General features: G+C 42.3%; 1 protein-coding gene and 1 long non-coding RNA gene across 3 annotated transcripts in view; one reads left to right on the forward strand and one right to left on the reverse strand.

Moving 5' to 3' along the window:
* Nucleotides 1-10,971, reverse strand: part of APPBP2 (amyloid beta precursor protein binding protein 2) — an 82,945-nt gene extending 71,974 nt beyond the window's left edge. The window contains exon 1 of one of the 2 annotated variants that reach the window (XM_054457115.2): nt 10,525-10,971. In XM_054457115.2, coding sequence (XP_054313090.1) covers nt 10,525-10,662 — 138 coding nt within the window. In that variant the 5' untranslated portion in view covers nt 10,663-10,971. The remainder of the gene's footprint in view (nt 1-10,524) is intronic. The other variant, XM_063655620.1, reaches the window with a different exon arrangement.
* Nucleotides 10,954-16,491, forward strand: part of LOC134738644 (uncharacterized) — a 34,566-nt gene continuing 29,028 nt past the window's right edge. The window contains exon 1 of the long non-coding RNA XR_010124537.1: nt 10,954-11,228. This is a non-coding gene — a long non-coding RNA (uncharacterized LOC134738644). The remainder of the gene's footprint in view (nt 11,229-16,491) is intronic.

The raw sequence follows: 16,491 nt of genomic DNA on the forward strand, positions 1-16,491 counted from the left end.
AAATTTTTTTTTTTTTTTTTTTTGAGACAGAGCCTCACCCTGTCACCCAGGATGGAGTGCAGTGGCGCAATCTTGGCTCACTGCAACCTCCATCTCCCGGGTTCAAGCAGATCTCCTGCCTCAGCCTTTCAAGTAGCTGGGATTACAGGCACCAGCCACCATGCCTGGCTAATTTTTGTACTTTTAGTAGAGACGGGGTTTCACCATGTTGGCAAGGCTGGTCTCGAACTCCTGAACTCAGGCGATCCACCCACCCTGGCCTTCCAAAGTGCTGGGATTACAGGCATGAGCCACCATGCCCAGCCTATTTTAACATTTTTAAATCAAAGTATAACATGCATACAGAAGAGCGCACAACTCATATTTGAAATGTGAAGCTTGATAAATTTTTCACTTGTAACCAGCATCCAGATAATAAAAAAGTATAACTAGAATCTCAGAAGCCTCCCCTCATATCTGTCCCTGCATCGTCACTACTGTCCAAGAATAGCATCTCCTAACTTCCAACAACTAAATTTTGCCTGTTTTGAACTTCACATAAATGGCATCATATATTATACATTCAGTTTCCAAACTGTGCACCAAGGTGCCCTGAGTCACTGCTAGATATTCTTAATTTGAGAGAAACAACATTCAACATCTGCAATGCACTATATCAACTACTAGACTGGTATACTACATTGCTTTCAATGACATCTTTATGAAGCTGTGTTTTCGGTGGTTGCTGTGATAAAAAGAGTAATATGCAAAAGTCAATAAGGAACATCAGATGAAGCTGGGTGCAGTGATCCCAACACTCTGGGAGGCCGAGACAGACAGATCACTTGAGGTCAGGAGTTGGAGACCAGCCTGGCCAATATGGTGAAAACCCATCTCTACCAAAAATATAAAAAATTAGCCCGGTGTGGTGGCGTGCACCTGTAATCCCACCTACTGGGGAGGCTGAGGCAGAACTGCTTGAACCCAGAAGGCAGAGGTTGCAATGAGCAGAGATCATGCCACTGCACCGCTGCCTCAGCAGAAGAGTGAGACTCCCTCTCAAAAAAAAAAAAAAAAAAAAAGATAAGAGTGGTGGTATCCAATCTGATTCCAAGGTTTGAGACGCTGTACAGTGCCCAACAAACAAACATCCCATTAGTTAATGTGGTTGTCTAAGAATGAAAGTTTTTTTCTTTCAATTTTTGTGCATTTTAAAAAACAGAACTTAAGTTGTTAGGACATACATAATATGAAGTTTTTTGGATCTAACTACTTAATAAACAGAACTGTCAGGTATTTCTTTTGGCCTGGGGTTGCCATGAACCAAGGGTTATAAAGGGAGAAAGTTTAGGAACCTCTGGTATATATTCCTGTGACTGGTTTATTTCACTCATTATCATTTGCAAGATTCATCCACATTATTTCAAGTAGTTGTTGTTCATTCTCATTGTGTAATATTCTACTACATGACTATCCCACTATTTATTAATATTCTTCTATTGATGGGTATTTGGACAGTTTCCACCTTTGGGCTATTATGAATAGCAGTGCTATGTACATTCATAAGTGTATATAACTTGAAGTAGCATTACTGGGTTACAGGGTATGTTTATGTTCAGTTTTAGTAGATAATGCTACTTTTCTAAAATGGCATATCAACTTATATTCCCATTAACAATGTATGAGAGTTTTTTATTTCTCCATATCCTTGCTAACATTTTCATTGAGTCACTGTGATGGGTGTACAGTAAAACAGTACTTCTCTGAAGACAAAATAAGGTTGAGTTTCTTTCTAAATGTCTGGCCTTTTGAATATTCTTTTGGGATGCCTATTCAAATTCTCTTCAAAAAACAAACAAACAAACAAAAAACTGAGTATTTTTCTCGCTGTGTCACCCGGCCTGGAGTGCAATGGCATGATCTCAGCTCGCTGCAGCCTCCGTCTCCTGGGTTCAAGCAATTCTCCTGCCTCAGACTCCCAAGTAGCTGGGATTACAAGTGCTTGTCACCATGCTTGGCTAATTTTTTTATTTTTAGTGGAGATGGGGTTTCACCATGTTGGCCAGGCTGGTCTTGAACTCCTGACCTCAGGTGATCCCCTGCCTTGGCCTCTCAAAGTGCTGGGATTACAGGCGTGAGCCATCACGCTGGGCCTTTTCTCTGCTATTAATGTACAGTTCTTTAGGTGTACAATGAGTCCTTTGTCAGATACAGGTACTGCGTCTATCTTCTCCCACTCTGTGGCTTGACTCTTCACTTGCTTAATGATATCTTTTGATGAGATGTTCTTGATCTTAATATAGCACCAATTTATCACACTTCCTTTATATTTAACCACTTTGAGATCCAAATTAATCTTTGCTGACATAAAGAAAATTTTTTTCTAAAAAACTTTTTTCGTATTTGGATCAGCAATTTATCTGGAAATGACTTTTGTGTGTGGTGTGAGGTAAAGTCAAGATACTTTCTTCCCTGATACAGAAATTAATTAACCAATACCATTAATTTGACTTTCCTTTCCCTATCATAGTGCTGTGTCACTTTTATCATAATACAGGTGATAGCATATGTGTCAGTCTGTTTCTGGACTGTCCATTTTGATCCATTGGTCTGTCTGTCAATCCATGTGCCAATACCATATTACCTTAATTGTTATAGCCAGGTAACAATTAAGTTGAATTCCTCCAGATTTTCTTTCTTCATCTTCATGATTACCTTGCATCTGGCTTCATCTTGCATTTAAATTTGTATTTCAGTTGAGTATCTTTTAATGTTCACTGGCCATTCATATTTCCTCTTCTGTAAGCTGGTTTTTGGGACATGAATTAGTTGCCTTAGCTGCCTTTTTCAAACTGATTAGTATTAGATCTTTCTGTATTAGAAAACATGCCCTTCATCTGTCAAATGCTGTCATCTGCATAGTGTTTTTTTAAAGTGTGCTTACAATTTCCTTTTTTTTTTTTTTTTTTTTTTTGAGACAGTCTCAACCTGTCTGCAGTGCAGTAGCATGATCTTGGCTCACTGCAACCTCTGCATCCTGGGCTCAAGCAATTCTCCCAAGTAACTGGCACTACAGGTGTATGTCGCCATGCCTAGCTAATTTTTTATTGTTTTTGGTAGAGACACCATTTTGCCATGTTACCCAGGCTAGTCTTGAACTCTTAGGCTTAAGCAATCTGCCTGTCTCGACCTCTCAAAGTGCTGGGATTACAGGCATGAGCTACCATGCCCAGCCTTTTGTGTGTGTGTGTGTGTGTGAGAGAGAGAGAGAGAGAAAGAGACAGGGTCTCACTCTGGAGGCTGAGAGTGCAGTGTCATGATAACCACTCACTGCAGCCTTGAATCTCCCAGGCCCAAGCGATCCTCCTGAGTAGCTGGGACCGCAGGCATGTGCCACCATGCCAGACTAATTTTTAATTTTTTTGTAGAGACAGGGTCTCCCTATGTTGCCCAGGTAGGTCTAGAACTCTTAGGCTCAAGCCATTCTCCCACCTTGGCCTCCCAAAGTTCTCAGATTACAAGAGTGAGCCACTGCTCCCTGCTCTACTTTTTAATGCATTCCAACACATCAATTTCTTTTTTTTCCTTCTGGGATTTGGTTTCATTCTTAGAAATGCCTTCTTCATGCCAAGATGGCATTACAGTGTTGGCAAGATAAGACAAGAGGTAAAGATAGATTTTAAAATTATTTTTACATTACTTTTTTTTTTCCCCTTTGAGACAAGTTCTCACTGTGTTGCCCAGGCTAGTGTGCAGTGGCACAATCACAGCTCATTGAGCGGCCTCGACTTGCCAAGCTTCAAATGATCTTTCCACCTCAGCCTCCCAAGCAACTGGGACCACAGGCATGCACCACCACATCTGAACAAATTTTTTTTTTTTTCTGGTAAAGACAGTGTCTCCCTATGTTGCCCAGGCTGGTCTCAAACTCTTGGGCTCAAGCAGTCCTCCCGCTTTGGTCTCCCCAAGTGCTGGGATTACAGGCATGAGCCACTGCTCCTGGCCACTTATTTTTATAGTGTTTGACATTTTCATAATTTGTACATTACCTTAAAAATAATTTTTTAGGCTAGGCACAGTGACTCACACCTGTAATCCCAGCACTTTTTGGGGCTGAGGTGGGAAGACTGCTTGAGGCTAAGGTTCAAGACCAGCTTGGGCAACAAAGTGAGATACGGTCAGTCTCTACAAAAAAAAAAAATTTTTAAGGTTTTTTGTTGTTGTTATCTCCTACAGGAAGGAGAAATTTTTTTTTTAATTAACCAGGTGTGGTGGTATGCATCTGTAGTCCTAGCTACTCGGGACGATGAGGCAGGAGGATCACTTGGGGCCAAGAGTCCAAGGCTGCAGTGAGATATGATTATGCCACTGCACTACAGCCTGGGAGACAGAGGGAGGACTTGTCTCTTAAAAAAGAAAGAAAAATAATTTCTTTAAAGAAGAAATTTTAGTCATTTCCCACTGCAAAATATTGACCCAATAATTTATTCTGACACTTTTATAATTTTAGTAGCCAAATTTAAATTTTTTTTTTTTTTTTTTTGAGACAAGGTCTCACCCTGTCACCCAGGCTGGAGTATGCTGATGCAATGACAGCTCACTGCAACCTCAGCCTCCTGGGCTCAAGCAATCCTCCTGCCTCAGCCTCCTGAGTAGCTGAGACTATAGACATGCAACACTACACATGGCTAATTTTTTCTTTGTTCTAGAGATGGGATCTCACTATGTTGCCCAGGCTGGTCTCAAACTCCTGGACTCAAGCAAAATCCTCCCACCATGGCCCCAAAGTGCTGAGATTACAGACATAAGCCACCATGCCTGGCCACCAGTGAATTTTTTTAAATTCTCAGAAAACTGAATGTTAGTTCAGGCTGTATGTAGCTATACAACTGAAATATACAGAGACAAAGAAAAAATTAACTCTGATCCTAAATCAGAACCTAATTAGTATGGTTCTCAGCATGGTATTTATTTTTATTTTGTTTTTTCTTTTCAGCATTATACTTTAATTTTTTAAAAAATCATTAAGGAGGCCGGGGGCAGTGGCTCACTCCTGTAATCCCAGCACTTTGGGAGGCCGAGGCAGGCGGATCACCTGCGGTCAGGAGTTCAAGACCAGCCTGGCCAACATGGTAAAACCCCATCTCTACTAAAAATACAAAAATTAGCTGGATGTGGTGGCAGGTGCCTATAATCCCAGCTACTTGGGAGGCTGAGGCAGGAGAATCACTTGAACCCGGGAGGCAGAGGTTGCACTGAGCCGATATTGTGCCTATGCACTCCAGCCCAGGCAACAGAACAAGACTCTGTTTAAAAAAAAAAAAAAAAAAATCATTAAGATTGTGAAAAGAATACATAGAACACATTGCTGAAACACTGCACCCAGACAAAGTTTGACTCTGTGGCACACTTTGTATTTGGAAAAAACACAAAATAGACCCTTAGTAGTTAAAATAAAAAGATCATAAACTTCATTCATTTTTTTAAAGAGATGGAGTCTCACTACATTGCCCTGGCCAGTCTTGAACTCCTGGACTCAAGAGACCCTCCCGGCTCAGCCTCCCAAACTGTTGGGATTACAGGTGTGAGCTACCACGCCTGGCCATAAACTTCACTCTTTAGAATAAGAACACAGCCCCGTCTCTATTTCCTTTCACTCTATATAGAGTTCTAGAATTTTCTTTTAAGAGATAATTGTGTTGCCCAGGCTGGAGTGCAGTATTCACAGGCACGACCACAGCTAGCACACTACAACCTCCAACTTCTGGGCTCAAACCATCTTCAAGCCTCAGATCCCTGGGTAGCTAGGATGGGACTACAGGCATCTATCACTCCATCTGCCTTACAATTCTTTCACTCCATCTTACCCGCTTTTATACCAAAATGGTTGCACGCCCTTGGAGAGAAAACTTTGAGAATCCAAGCATTATGATCACATGCCACATAAAGTTTCAGTCAACAACCGACTGCATATAAAAAGGTGGCCCCATAAGATTATAATAGAGCTGAAAAGTTCCTATTGCCTAGAGACATTGTAGTCCAATTACTTTATTTTTTAACATTAATTTAGAGTAGTCTAAGTATACACTGTTTATAACGTCTACAGTAGTGTACAGTGATGTCTTAGGCCTTCACATTCACTCACCACTCACTCACTGACTTACCAGAGCAACTACCAGTCCTAAAAGCTCCATTCCCGGTAAGTGCTTTATACAGGTGTACCATTTCTTATCTTTTATACTGTACCTTTTCTATGTTTAGATGAAACTTGCCCAATGCACAGCCAGCGGGCCGCATGTGGCCCAGGTCAGCTTTGAGTTACACTTTTTTTTTCTTTTTGTGAAGAATGGGGTCTCGCTTTATTAGCCAGGCAGGTCTCGAACTCCTGAGTTCAAGCTATCCTCCCGCCTCTATGTCCCTAAGAGCTGGGATTACAGGCATGAGCCACCGCACCTGGCCCCCAGGACAGCTTTGAATGAGACCCAACAGAAATTCGTTAACTTTCTTAAAACATTATGATATTTTTTTTTTTTCCTCAGCTTATCAGCTATCGTTAGTGTATTTTATGTGTGGCCCAAGACAATTTATCTTCTTCCAATGTGGCCCAGGGAAGCCAAAAGATTGGACACCCCTGGTTTAGGTACACAAGCACTTACTATTGTGTTACAACTGCCTACGGTACTCAGTAAAGCAACATGCTATATGAGTTTGTAGCCTAAGAGCAATAGGCTATCCCATATAACCTAGGTGTGTAGTAGACTATTACCATCTAGGCTTGTGTAAATATACTCTCTGATGTTCCCACAAGCATGAAATCGCCTAACAATGCATTTCTCAGAACATAACCCCGTCATTAAGCAACACATGACTGTATTGTGTAGGGTTCTGATTTTTATTGAACTGTCTATTCTTTTACATATTTTTAGTCACCTTCCCTTCTCATACACCTCAGTAGACATTCCCAACTTCTGTTTAGACTTCGTATATAAAAGCTACCACTCCTATCACTTACCCTCAGCAAATGAACTCACCTCCTAATTCGTGACAATCATTCTTACAAACTTACCTATAGTAACGACTTGTTTTGTTTTGAGATTGGATCTCCCTCTGTTGCCCAGGCTGGAGTGCAGTGGCACAATCACAGCTCACTGCAGGCTCTGACCTCCTGATCTCAAGCAATCCTCTCACCTCAGCCTCCCGAGTAGCTGGGATGACAGGCATGCACCACCATGCCTGGATAATTTTTTCTACTTTTTGTAGAGAAGGGGTCTCACTATGTTGCCTAGGCTGGTCTCGAACTCCTGTGCTCAAGCGATTCTCCTGCTTCAACTTCCCAAAGTGTTGGAATTATGGGAGTGAGCCCTGTGCTTTTACATCTTTAATTCTTTTGTTCTGATCTTAGAAGAAGAGTTCTTTCCCCAACTCCAATATAAGGATAATACCTTAAGTTATGCACGGTGAAGGAGGAAAGACCAAAAACAGGTAAGACTCATCAACTCATGTCCCTGCTCAGGGACCTTGCTCCGTAACTTATTTCCCACTACACTTGGATACTCAACCTCACTCTCTCGGTTTCTGCCACTCAGCCAACAAATATATTCTAATGTCTTCCATTCTTTAAAAAAAAAAAAAAAAGAAAAAACATTTCATATTTTACCCTTTCTATGCTCTCCCTTCCCTGCTTAGAGAGCAGTCAACATTCCTGCTTCTTTACCTTCTGCTCATTTCATAACTCCATCTCCTAATGCTTTACGATTGTGCCTTTATCTGAAGCTATTACAAAAATTAACACGGTCATACTGTACTACACCAAACAAGCAGAATGGGGAAATTTGATTCCACGAATACTACAATTTTGTCTATGACTATGCCTACTGATGGAAATTTGGACTGCAAGAGAGATGTAATTAGAGTTTCTCCTTGGCTTTAAAGTGCAGAAAATTGGAAATTGTAAACAGTAAGCTTCCTAAAATTTTCACAAGTTGGGCAGGGGGTGAGTATCTTATATTTATGTGTGCAGTTATATTGCTTTAAAAAGTTTTTCCAGCCTGGGCAATATATCAAGACCACATCTATACTAAAAATTTAAAAAAAAAAAAATTAGCTAGGCATGGGTGGCATGCACCTGTAGTTCCAGCTACTCAGGAGGCTGAGATGGAAAGACTGCTTAAGCCCAGGGGTTCAAGGTTGCAGTGAGCTATGATGACAACTGCACTCCAGCCTGGACAACAGAGCAAGATCCTGTCTCCATAAAAAAAGTTTCTTATATGTATATGCTAACAGTGTTTAAAAGGAAGAAAAGCCAGGTGAGGTGGCATATGCCTGTAGTCTCACCTACTCAGTAGGCTGAGGCAGGAGGATAGCTTGAGCCCAGGAGTTCAAGATCAGCTTGGGCAAAACAGCGAGACCCCATCTCTATTTTTTTTTTAATTTTAATATAAAGAATAATTTCTTCTTGTATCTCCATTAAAGATTAGAATAGAGTCCTGGGACTGACTTTCACTCCACTTCTATAGAAGCTAATAAAAAAATTAGTGTTATAATATCTTTCATTAAAATAATCTACTATCTTAAGATAGATATCTAAGTAAAAGAGCAAGGAGCTCAGGAACTAAATATCAGGTTTGAGACCTTAATTAAATTACTTAACTTTCTCACCAATAAAGCAGGGTTATACTGTACTCTACTTCACAGTTTAATTCTGAAGATTAAACAAGGTAACACATAAAAGCACTTAACATAGTTACAGGCACATGTTTAACACTTCCCTCATCTTAGCACAGTGCCATACTCCCAATAAGCATACAACTATTAAGAAGTAAAAGTGTACCAAAAAGGAGCAATATTAAAACTGTGTGAACTATGTGAAACAGAAATTCTGACAAAAGCACCATCTATTCATACTAATAATCTTCAAATGAAAAGCTTCAATTAGTGAAAGTTACTAGAAGATATTCTAGTATTTTGAACGAATTCAACTAGTAAATACACTTGGATTGCATTCCCAATGATTTCCTCTGAGAGATTACATATGAGGTACAAGATTACATATGATTTAATAAAATGGACAGAGAGCACACACAAAGCTGCAGTTTCCCAGGCTGAGAAAGACAAATCTAATCTGTCCTTCCTGGGGAGGAATGTATCTTAAATGAACAAAATTTCCTTAGAATACACAAAAGTAAATCTACGTATCAAAGGGATTAGGAATAAAGGGAGCTTTTTCTCGAAATCCAAAATAATACGCATGACCTAAATGAATCTTCTCCAAATATTTAGGGGGGAACCCCACTCTAATTGTTAGAATTGGTGCAAAGCAGCTGGATTTAGTAGAATGCAGCCCATCAACTGCTAATTCTGGAAAAAAAAAAAAATTCTAGGGGTGGAGAAAGCAGGCAATCTTCCCAATAAAACAACTGCCATAAAACACCGTACATACATAAGAATATAAACATCTGTTAAAATATCAGTTTACACTGTTTTAGCCAACTTACAGATCAAGAGGAAGTATTCAAGGTCTAAAAAATAAATTACATTCTACTTCTAATTCTACCACCCATTTTGCATGGGTGGCTACTGGACACTAGGAGTTATCGACGCGGATTCAAGACAAGGAGGACTGAATAATAAATCCAGTGTTCACATTCAATGTGGGGGAGAGAAAAAGGCAGGCTCTGAGTCCATAAAGTTCTCCACACTCTGAAAACACTGCAAAAATAGTCCACATCTAAGGACACTTACCCTTGAAACTCCTTGGAGAGTGACTTGGGAGACTTGCTGTTCAGATTTTTGAGGGGGGTGATTTAACAATGCTGCAAGATTGCAACTTTCAAACACAGGAACTTAATCTAAAGTATTTTTTTCTTTCAGTAAAGATCTCTCCCTGTCCTCTTCAAACAGTTGATCAGCACTCTCATTTTCACAAAATCCCTAATTCAACTTCAAGTATAGAGCTCCTCCTCTCCCACAAAAAAATCAAAGCTTTAAAGAATATGCAAATAAAACACACAGATTATTTCCAATAATCCCTAACTCCTTCCCAATTGGGAAAAGAAAGGAGAAACGAAGGAACACGAAGCAAAGACACTAAAACACTCGGGGAAGGAAGCCGGCGAGAGGAGAAAGTAGGAAGGGGTAGGGGGAGGAGCACGGAAAAAAGTCCAGCTGATGCTGACACTTAATTGGAAAGAGAGGATGGAAAATATCCTGAAGATACGGGCTAGAAGGAAAGGACTAGGTGGTACACGGGCGCGATAGAGGAAGTCCACGCAAAAGGCCTACCCAAGAGGGCCACTGTGTAGAAGGGAACACCAACAGGGGGCAAGACTCCTCAGGAAGATTACTTCAAGGCCCCAAAGCTTAAGAGACAGGGCATAGGGAGATGGGGTGCTTCTCCACTGGCAATGCGGACACCGCACCAGACGTTTCGGGAGGCAAGCCTGCTGCGAGGGGTGAGGCGTTAACTGCGGGGGTTCGCAGACGTGGAAGGGGGTGCGGCCCCCGGGGTTGCTGGAGGAGAGCAGAGAGGAGGCCCACGGCGCATACCTTGTAGTAAACATCAAACTGGATGTTCTCGGGCAAGGAGCGGATGTCTCGGCGGGAGCGGATGTAGTTGTCCACGACAGCGGAGATGGCGGTGTTATAGAGAGTCTCTGGGATCCACTCTAGTTCCACGGCCGCCATCTTCCTTCCCTCCTCCTCCGCCTCCTCCGCCTCCTCCTCCCGAAGGCCCCCGCCTCCCTCCGTAGCGAACCCCTCTGCGGCCCCGGAGGATTCGGAGGGGCGGTGGCAGCCACGCGGGCGCACGGCAGAAGGCACGGCCGCCCTGCCTCCTCCGGGGGCAAATTGAGAGACGGCGGCAGCGGACGCAGGCCTGAGTAAAAAGTGGGACAGAGAACAGCGGCCAGCCAGACCAAAGCGTCACAATCCCGGTTTGAGAGGAACCCGGGTTCCGTCCCAGCGCTGATCTCTGCAGGGGCGGGGCTGCGTGTACGGCGTCATGACGTAAGCGCACGCCGACGCGCCGGAGGGGAGGAATGCGGCAGGCGGAAAACTTAGGAAGAGCTGGATGCCTCCTACGGAGAGCGTCCCCTTCCAAGCGGCCCCGGAGTGGAGTGGAGTGGACAGGGGTAGACTTTTCACACGGGGACAAATTATTACAGGATATCTGCAGCCCCCCGTTCCGAGTCACTCGGGCGCATCGGTTACTTCAGCAGGTTCTCTGCATCACGGACCCTTTTGAGGCTCAGGTAAAAGTTTGGATCCTCTCCCCACAAACGAGCAAAATTATCTGTATATTGAAAATTATGCATTGAGAAAATTCACATTACTCTAGAAACCCTTAGACTGCAGTTCCTAACCCAAGTTAAGAACCCGCGGTCCAGGAACTAGGGGTAACGATAGAAGAGAGACTTGTTTTTCTTTGTATAACCATTTGCACTGTTGTAACTTTTTGACCATGTTTCTTTATCCAAATGAAATTTCCGAAAAAAGAAAACTCCTGCCCCAGAACTTCGTAGGAAAACTAGCTTGATTATGGAATTACAAATAATAGTAAGAGATAAAAGGCTAAGTGGTGGCCGTGATAGGACTTAATGGTATTTCAATTCCCAGAGTTACAGTGGCGGCTTCAAGGGGTTGTTGAATAATTGGGAGTACTTGTTTCAGCTTCTTTCCTTCCTCAGCCTGAACATCTGATGTTTATGTAACCTAATTTCCTAAGTCTGCGATTTCAAGAATTTGATGCAACAGCTTTCTGTTCTAGAAATTTAACATGGAAATTATTGGCCATAATTGTTGGTGACACTATCAAACTCATAGTCGCTCTATAACGATGTAAGTCCAGAAAACAGCAATAATAATAATGTCCTGATTGATATTTAGAGCTAAAAGAAGTGGAAAGAGTTCTTTCAATTTACCCTTCACCTGGTACTTCAGTGTTAAGTGGTTAAATAATTCCACAAAAAATAAAGAAACACTCTTAATCTTCTTCAGTCTATATAAATTCTTACTCAATACTATGAACCTAGGAAAGCTGTGGATGGCCTCAAGATCAGATTGCCAGATTTAGCAAGTAAAAAACTACAAGGCTGGGCGCGGTGGCTCATGCCTGTAATCTCAGCACTTTGGGAGGCCGAGGCGGGTGGATCACGAGGTCAGGAGATCGAGACCATGCTGGTTAACACGGTGAAACCCCGTCTCTACTAAAAATACAAAAAATTAGCCAGGCGTGGTGGCGGGCACCTGTAGTCCCAGCTACTCGGGAGGCTGAGGCAGGAGAATGGCGTGAACCCGGGAGGCGGAACTTGGAGTGAGCCAAGATCTCGCCACTGCACTCCAGCCTGGGCAACAGAGCGAGACTCCGTCTCAAAAAAAAAAAAAAGTACAAATGCCCAGTCACATCTTAATGTCAGATAAACACCAAACGATTTTGAAATGTAAGTATGTTCCATGCAATAGTTTTGCTCATGCCTTCGGAGCCAATCAAGTGTTATCAGTTCATTCAGGAAATCCTTCATCACTTCTTAGACACTGGCGCTTTTGAAGCTCAGGATCCCTTCCCCACATAAAAGAATAATTAGTATCTCTGCAAATATTGCAGGGGACATACTTATACTAAAAACTTATTTGTGACCAGCCTGGGCAACATAGCAAGACCCCATCTCTACAAAAAAAAATAGCCACATGTGGTGGTGTGCACCTGTAGTCCTAGCTACTAAGGAGGCTGAGGCAGGAGGATTACTTGAGCCCAGGATGTTGAGTGAGCCATGATCATGCCACTGCACTCCAGCCTGGGTGACAGAATGAGACCCTGTCTCAAAAAACAACAAAAAAAAACTTTGTTGTTCATCTGAAATTCACATTTAACTGGACACCTGTATTTTATCCAGCAATCCTACCTGAAGGGATCCATGAATCCCCTAAAATTGAATGCACATGTTCTTGGACATTTTGGCTAAATCAGGACCTGTATTAAGGTCCTGTAAACAGGTAAAGGTGTGTCAGACACACATATTGATTGCTTTATGGACCTTAGATGCTGAGTGTATTAGTCCATTTACACGCTGCTGATAAAGACATAGCTGAGACTGGGCAATTTATAAAAGAAAGAGGTTTGTTGGGTTTACAGTTCCACATGGCTGAGGAGGCCTCACAATCGTGGTGGAAGGCAAGGAGGAGCAAGTCACATCTTATGTGGATGGCAGCAGGCAAAAAGAGACAACCGAAAGGAGTTTCTCCTTATAAAACCATCAGATCTCATGAGACTACTACAAGAACAGTGTGGGAGAAACCACCCCCATGATTCAGTGATCTCTCACTGGGTCCCTCCCACAACATGTGGGAATTATCAGAGTACAGTTCAAGATGAGATTTGGGTGGGGACACAGAGCCAAACCATATGACTGAGTTAGACATTAAAAAATGTATATAGTCACAAAGGGGACTCTGGATGGAAGGGCCTCTTGATCCCTTCTTCACTGCTTTCAGATTGAAAGTTATTCAGATATGTATGATGGACTGGGAGGTCCTGACCAAGAGCAGATAAACTGCCAGAAAGGATAAGTCCCCTGAGAAGGACTTAGTCCTGGCAGTATTCATCACCTTCTAACTGAAGAGCCCTTGGGCCCTAAATGACCAGCAGATATACCCAGATACTATGTTGAGGACCTTGGGTGAACCTCTGAGACTTGCTGGCTTCAGGTGCCAGCATGGCCACAGAGGTGTAGAGCACCAAGTGGGCCCTTGGGGTTCCTGATTCCAGGACTTGACTCCTAAATGGCATTTCTGACCTGCCCTGATCCAGAGTAGAGCCCTCTGCCCTGACGGTTGAGTCTCTGGCCAGACAGCATGCATCACACACTGACTTGAGAGCCCCTGGGCCTTAAGGAAACATCAGTGGTAGTCTGGCAGTACTCCCTGTGGCCTGTGGTGATGGTGGTTACAGAGTGAGGCTAGTCTCCCTTTAGAAAGGAAAGGGAAGAGTAGGAAGGACTGTGTCTTACGGTTTGAGAGCCAGCTCAGCTGCAGTACAGTAGAACACCAGGTAGACTTCTGAGATTTTTTACCCTAGTCCCTGACTCCTGGACTGTACATCTGGACCTACCCAGCGCCTGGGGGAACTTGCCACCCTGAAGGGAAGGACACACGCCTGGATAGCTTTGCCACCTGCTAATTGTAGAGCCCTAGAGCCTTGAGTGAACATAAGCAGTAGCCAGGCAGTGGTTACAGCAGGTCTTGGGTGAGACCCAATGCTATGCTGGCTTCATCTCTAACCCAGTCCCGTCATAGTGGTGGTGGCCACAGGGGTACTTCTGTCACTCCACTCCCAGCTTTATGTGGCTCAGAACAGAGAGAGAAATTCCATTTGTTTGGGAGAAAGTAAGGTAAGAGAACAAGAGTCTCTGCCTGGTAATCAGAGAATTTCTCCCAGATGCTGTCCTTGACCATCAAGGTGGTGCCTCTAAGAGTCTGCAAGAACTTCAGAGAACCACAGTGTTATTGGGTTCAGGGTAATCCCTCCCCCAGCTCCAGGCAGCTCAGCACAGAGAGAGAGGTTTTGTGTGTTTAAGGAATGTAAGGGAAGAGGACAAGAGTTTCTGCCTAGTAATCCAGGGAATTCCCTTGGATCTTACCCACGAACACCAAGGTGGTACCTCTACAAGTCTGCAAGAACCACAGCGTTACTAGACTTGGGGTGCCCCCTAAAGCAGATACAGCTTAGATCACGGTAGTGAAGTCCTTTGAAATATCTGGAAAGCCTTCCCAAGAAGGACAAGTACAAACAAGCCCAGATACTAGAGACTCTGATAATATCCAACTCTTCAATGCCCAGACAGTGAAGAACATCTATAGTATCAGCACCATCCGGGAAAACATGACCTCACCAAATGAACTAAAGAAACCACCAGAGACCAGTCCTAGAGAAACAGAGATATGAGACCTTTCAGACAGAGAATTCAAAATAGGCATGTTGAAGAAACTCAAAGAAATTCAAGATAACAGAAAGAAGGAATTCAGAATTCTACCAGATAAACTTAACGAATAAATTGAAATAATTAAAAAGAAGCAGAAATTCTGGAGCTGAAAAATGTAATTAGCATACTGAAGAAAGCATCAGAATCTTTTTTTGTTTGTTTTTTTTTTTTGAGGCAAGGCCATACTCTGTTACCCAGGCTGGAGTGCAGTGGCAGGATATCAGCTCACTACAGCCTCAGCCTCACAGGCTCAGGCAGTCTTCCTGCCTCAGTCCCCTGAGTAGCTGAGACTACAGGTGTGTACCACCATGCTCGGCTTGTATTTTTTTATAGAGATAGAGTTTTGCCATGTTGCCCAGGCTGGTCTTGAACTCCTGGGCTCAAGTGATCTATCTGTTTCAGCCTCTCAAAGTTCTGGGATTACAGGTGTGAGCCACCACACCCAGACTCGAGTCTTTTAGTAGCAGAATTATTCAAGCAGAAGAAAGAATTAGTGAGCTTGAAGACAGACTATTTGAAAATACATGATCAGGGAGACAAAAGAAAAAGGAATAAAAAATAATGAAGCATGCCTACAGGATCTAGAAAATAGCCTAAAAAGGGCAAATCTAAGAGTTACTAACCTTACAGAGGAGGTGGAAAAAGAGATTGGTGTAGAAAGTTTATTCAAAGGGATAATAACTGAGAACTTCTCAAACTTAGAGAAAGATACCAATATCCAAGTACAAGAAGGTTATAGAACACCAAACAGATTTAACCCAAAGAAGACTACCTCAAAGCATTTAATAATCAAACTCCCAAAGGTCGAGGATAAATAAAGGTTTCCCTGACAAAAGCTGAGGAATTTCAACACCAGACCTGTCCTTCAAGAAATGCTAAAGGGAGTACTTCAATGAGAAAGAAAAGGACATTAATGAGCAATAAATCATCTGAAGGTACAAAATCACTGGTAATAGGACATAAACAGAAAAACACAGAACATTATAACACTATAACCGTGGTGTAGAAACTACTTATTCTAAGTAGAAAGACTAAATGATGAACCAATCAAAAGTAATAACTGTGACAACTTTTCAAGACATAGACTATATAAGATATAAATAGAAATAGCAAAAAGTTAAAAAACAGGGATGAAGTTAAGACATAGAGTTTTTATTAGTTTTTTTTTGCTTGTTTATGTAAATAGTGTTAAATTGTTATCAGGTTATAGTAATGGGTTATAAGATAGTATTTGCAAGCCTCATGTTAGCCTCAAACCAAAAAACATACAATGGATACACACACAAAAAAAGGCAAGAAACTAAATAATATCAGAGAAAATCACTTTCACTAGAGGAAAACACAGGAAGGAAACAAGACCACAAAACAATTAGAAAACAAATAAAATGACAGGAATAAGTTCTTTTTTTTTTTTTTGAGACGGAGTTTCGCTCTTGTTGCCCAGGCTGGAGTACAGTGGCACAGTCTCAGCTCACTGCAACCTTTGCCTCCTGAGTTCAAGTGATTCTCCTGCCTCAGCCTCCTGAATAGCTGGGAT

This window comes from Pongo pygmaeus, chromosome 19 (genome assembly GCF_028885625.2).
Source record: "Pongo pygmaeus isolate AG05252 chromosome 19, NHGRI_mPonPyg2-v2.0_pri, whole genome shotgun sequence".
NCBI lineage: Eukaryota > Metazoa > Chordata > Mammalia > Primates > Hominidae > Pongo > Pongo pygmaeus.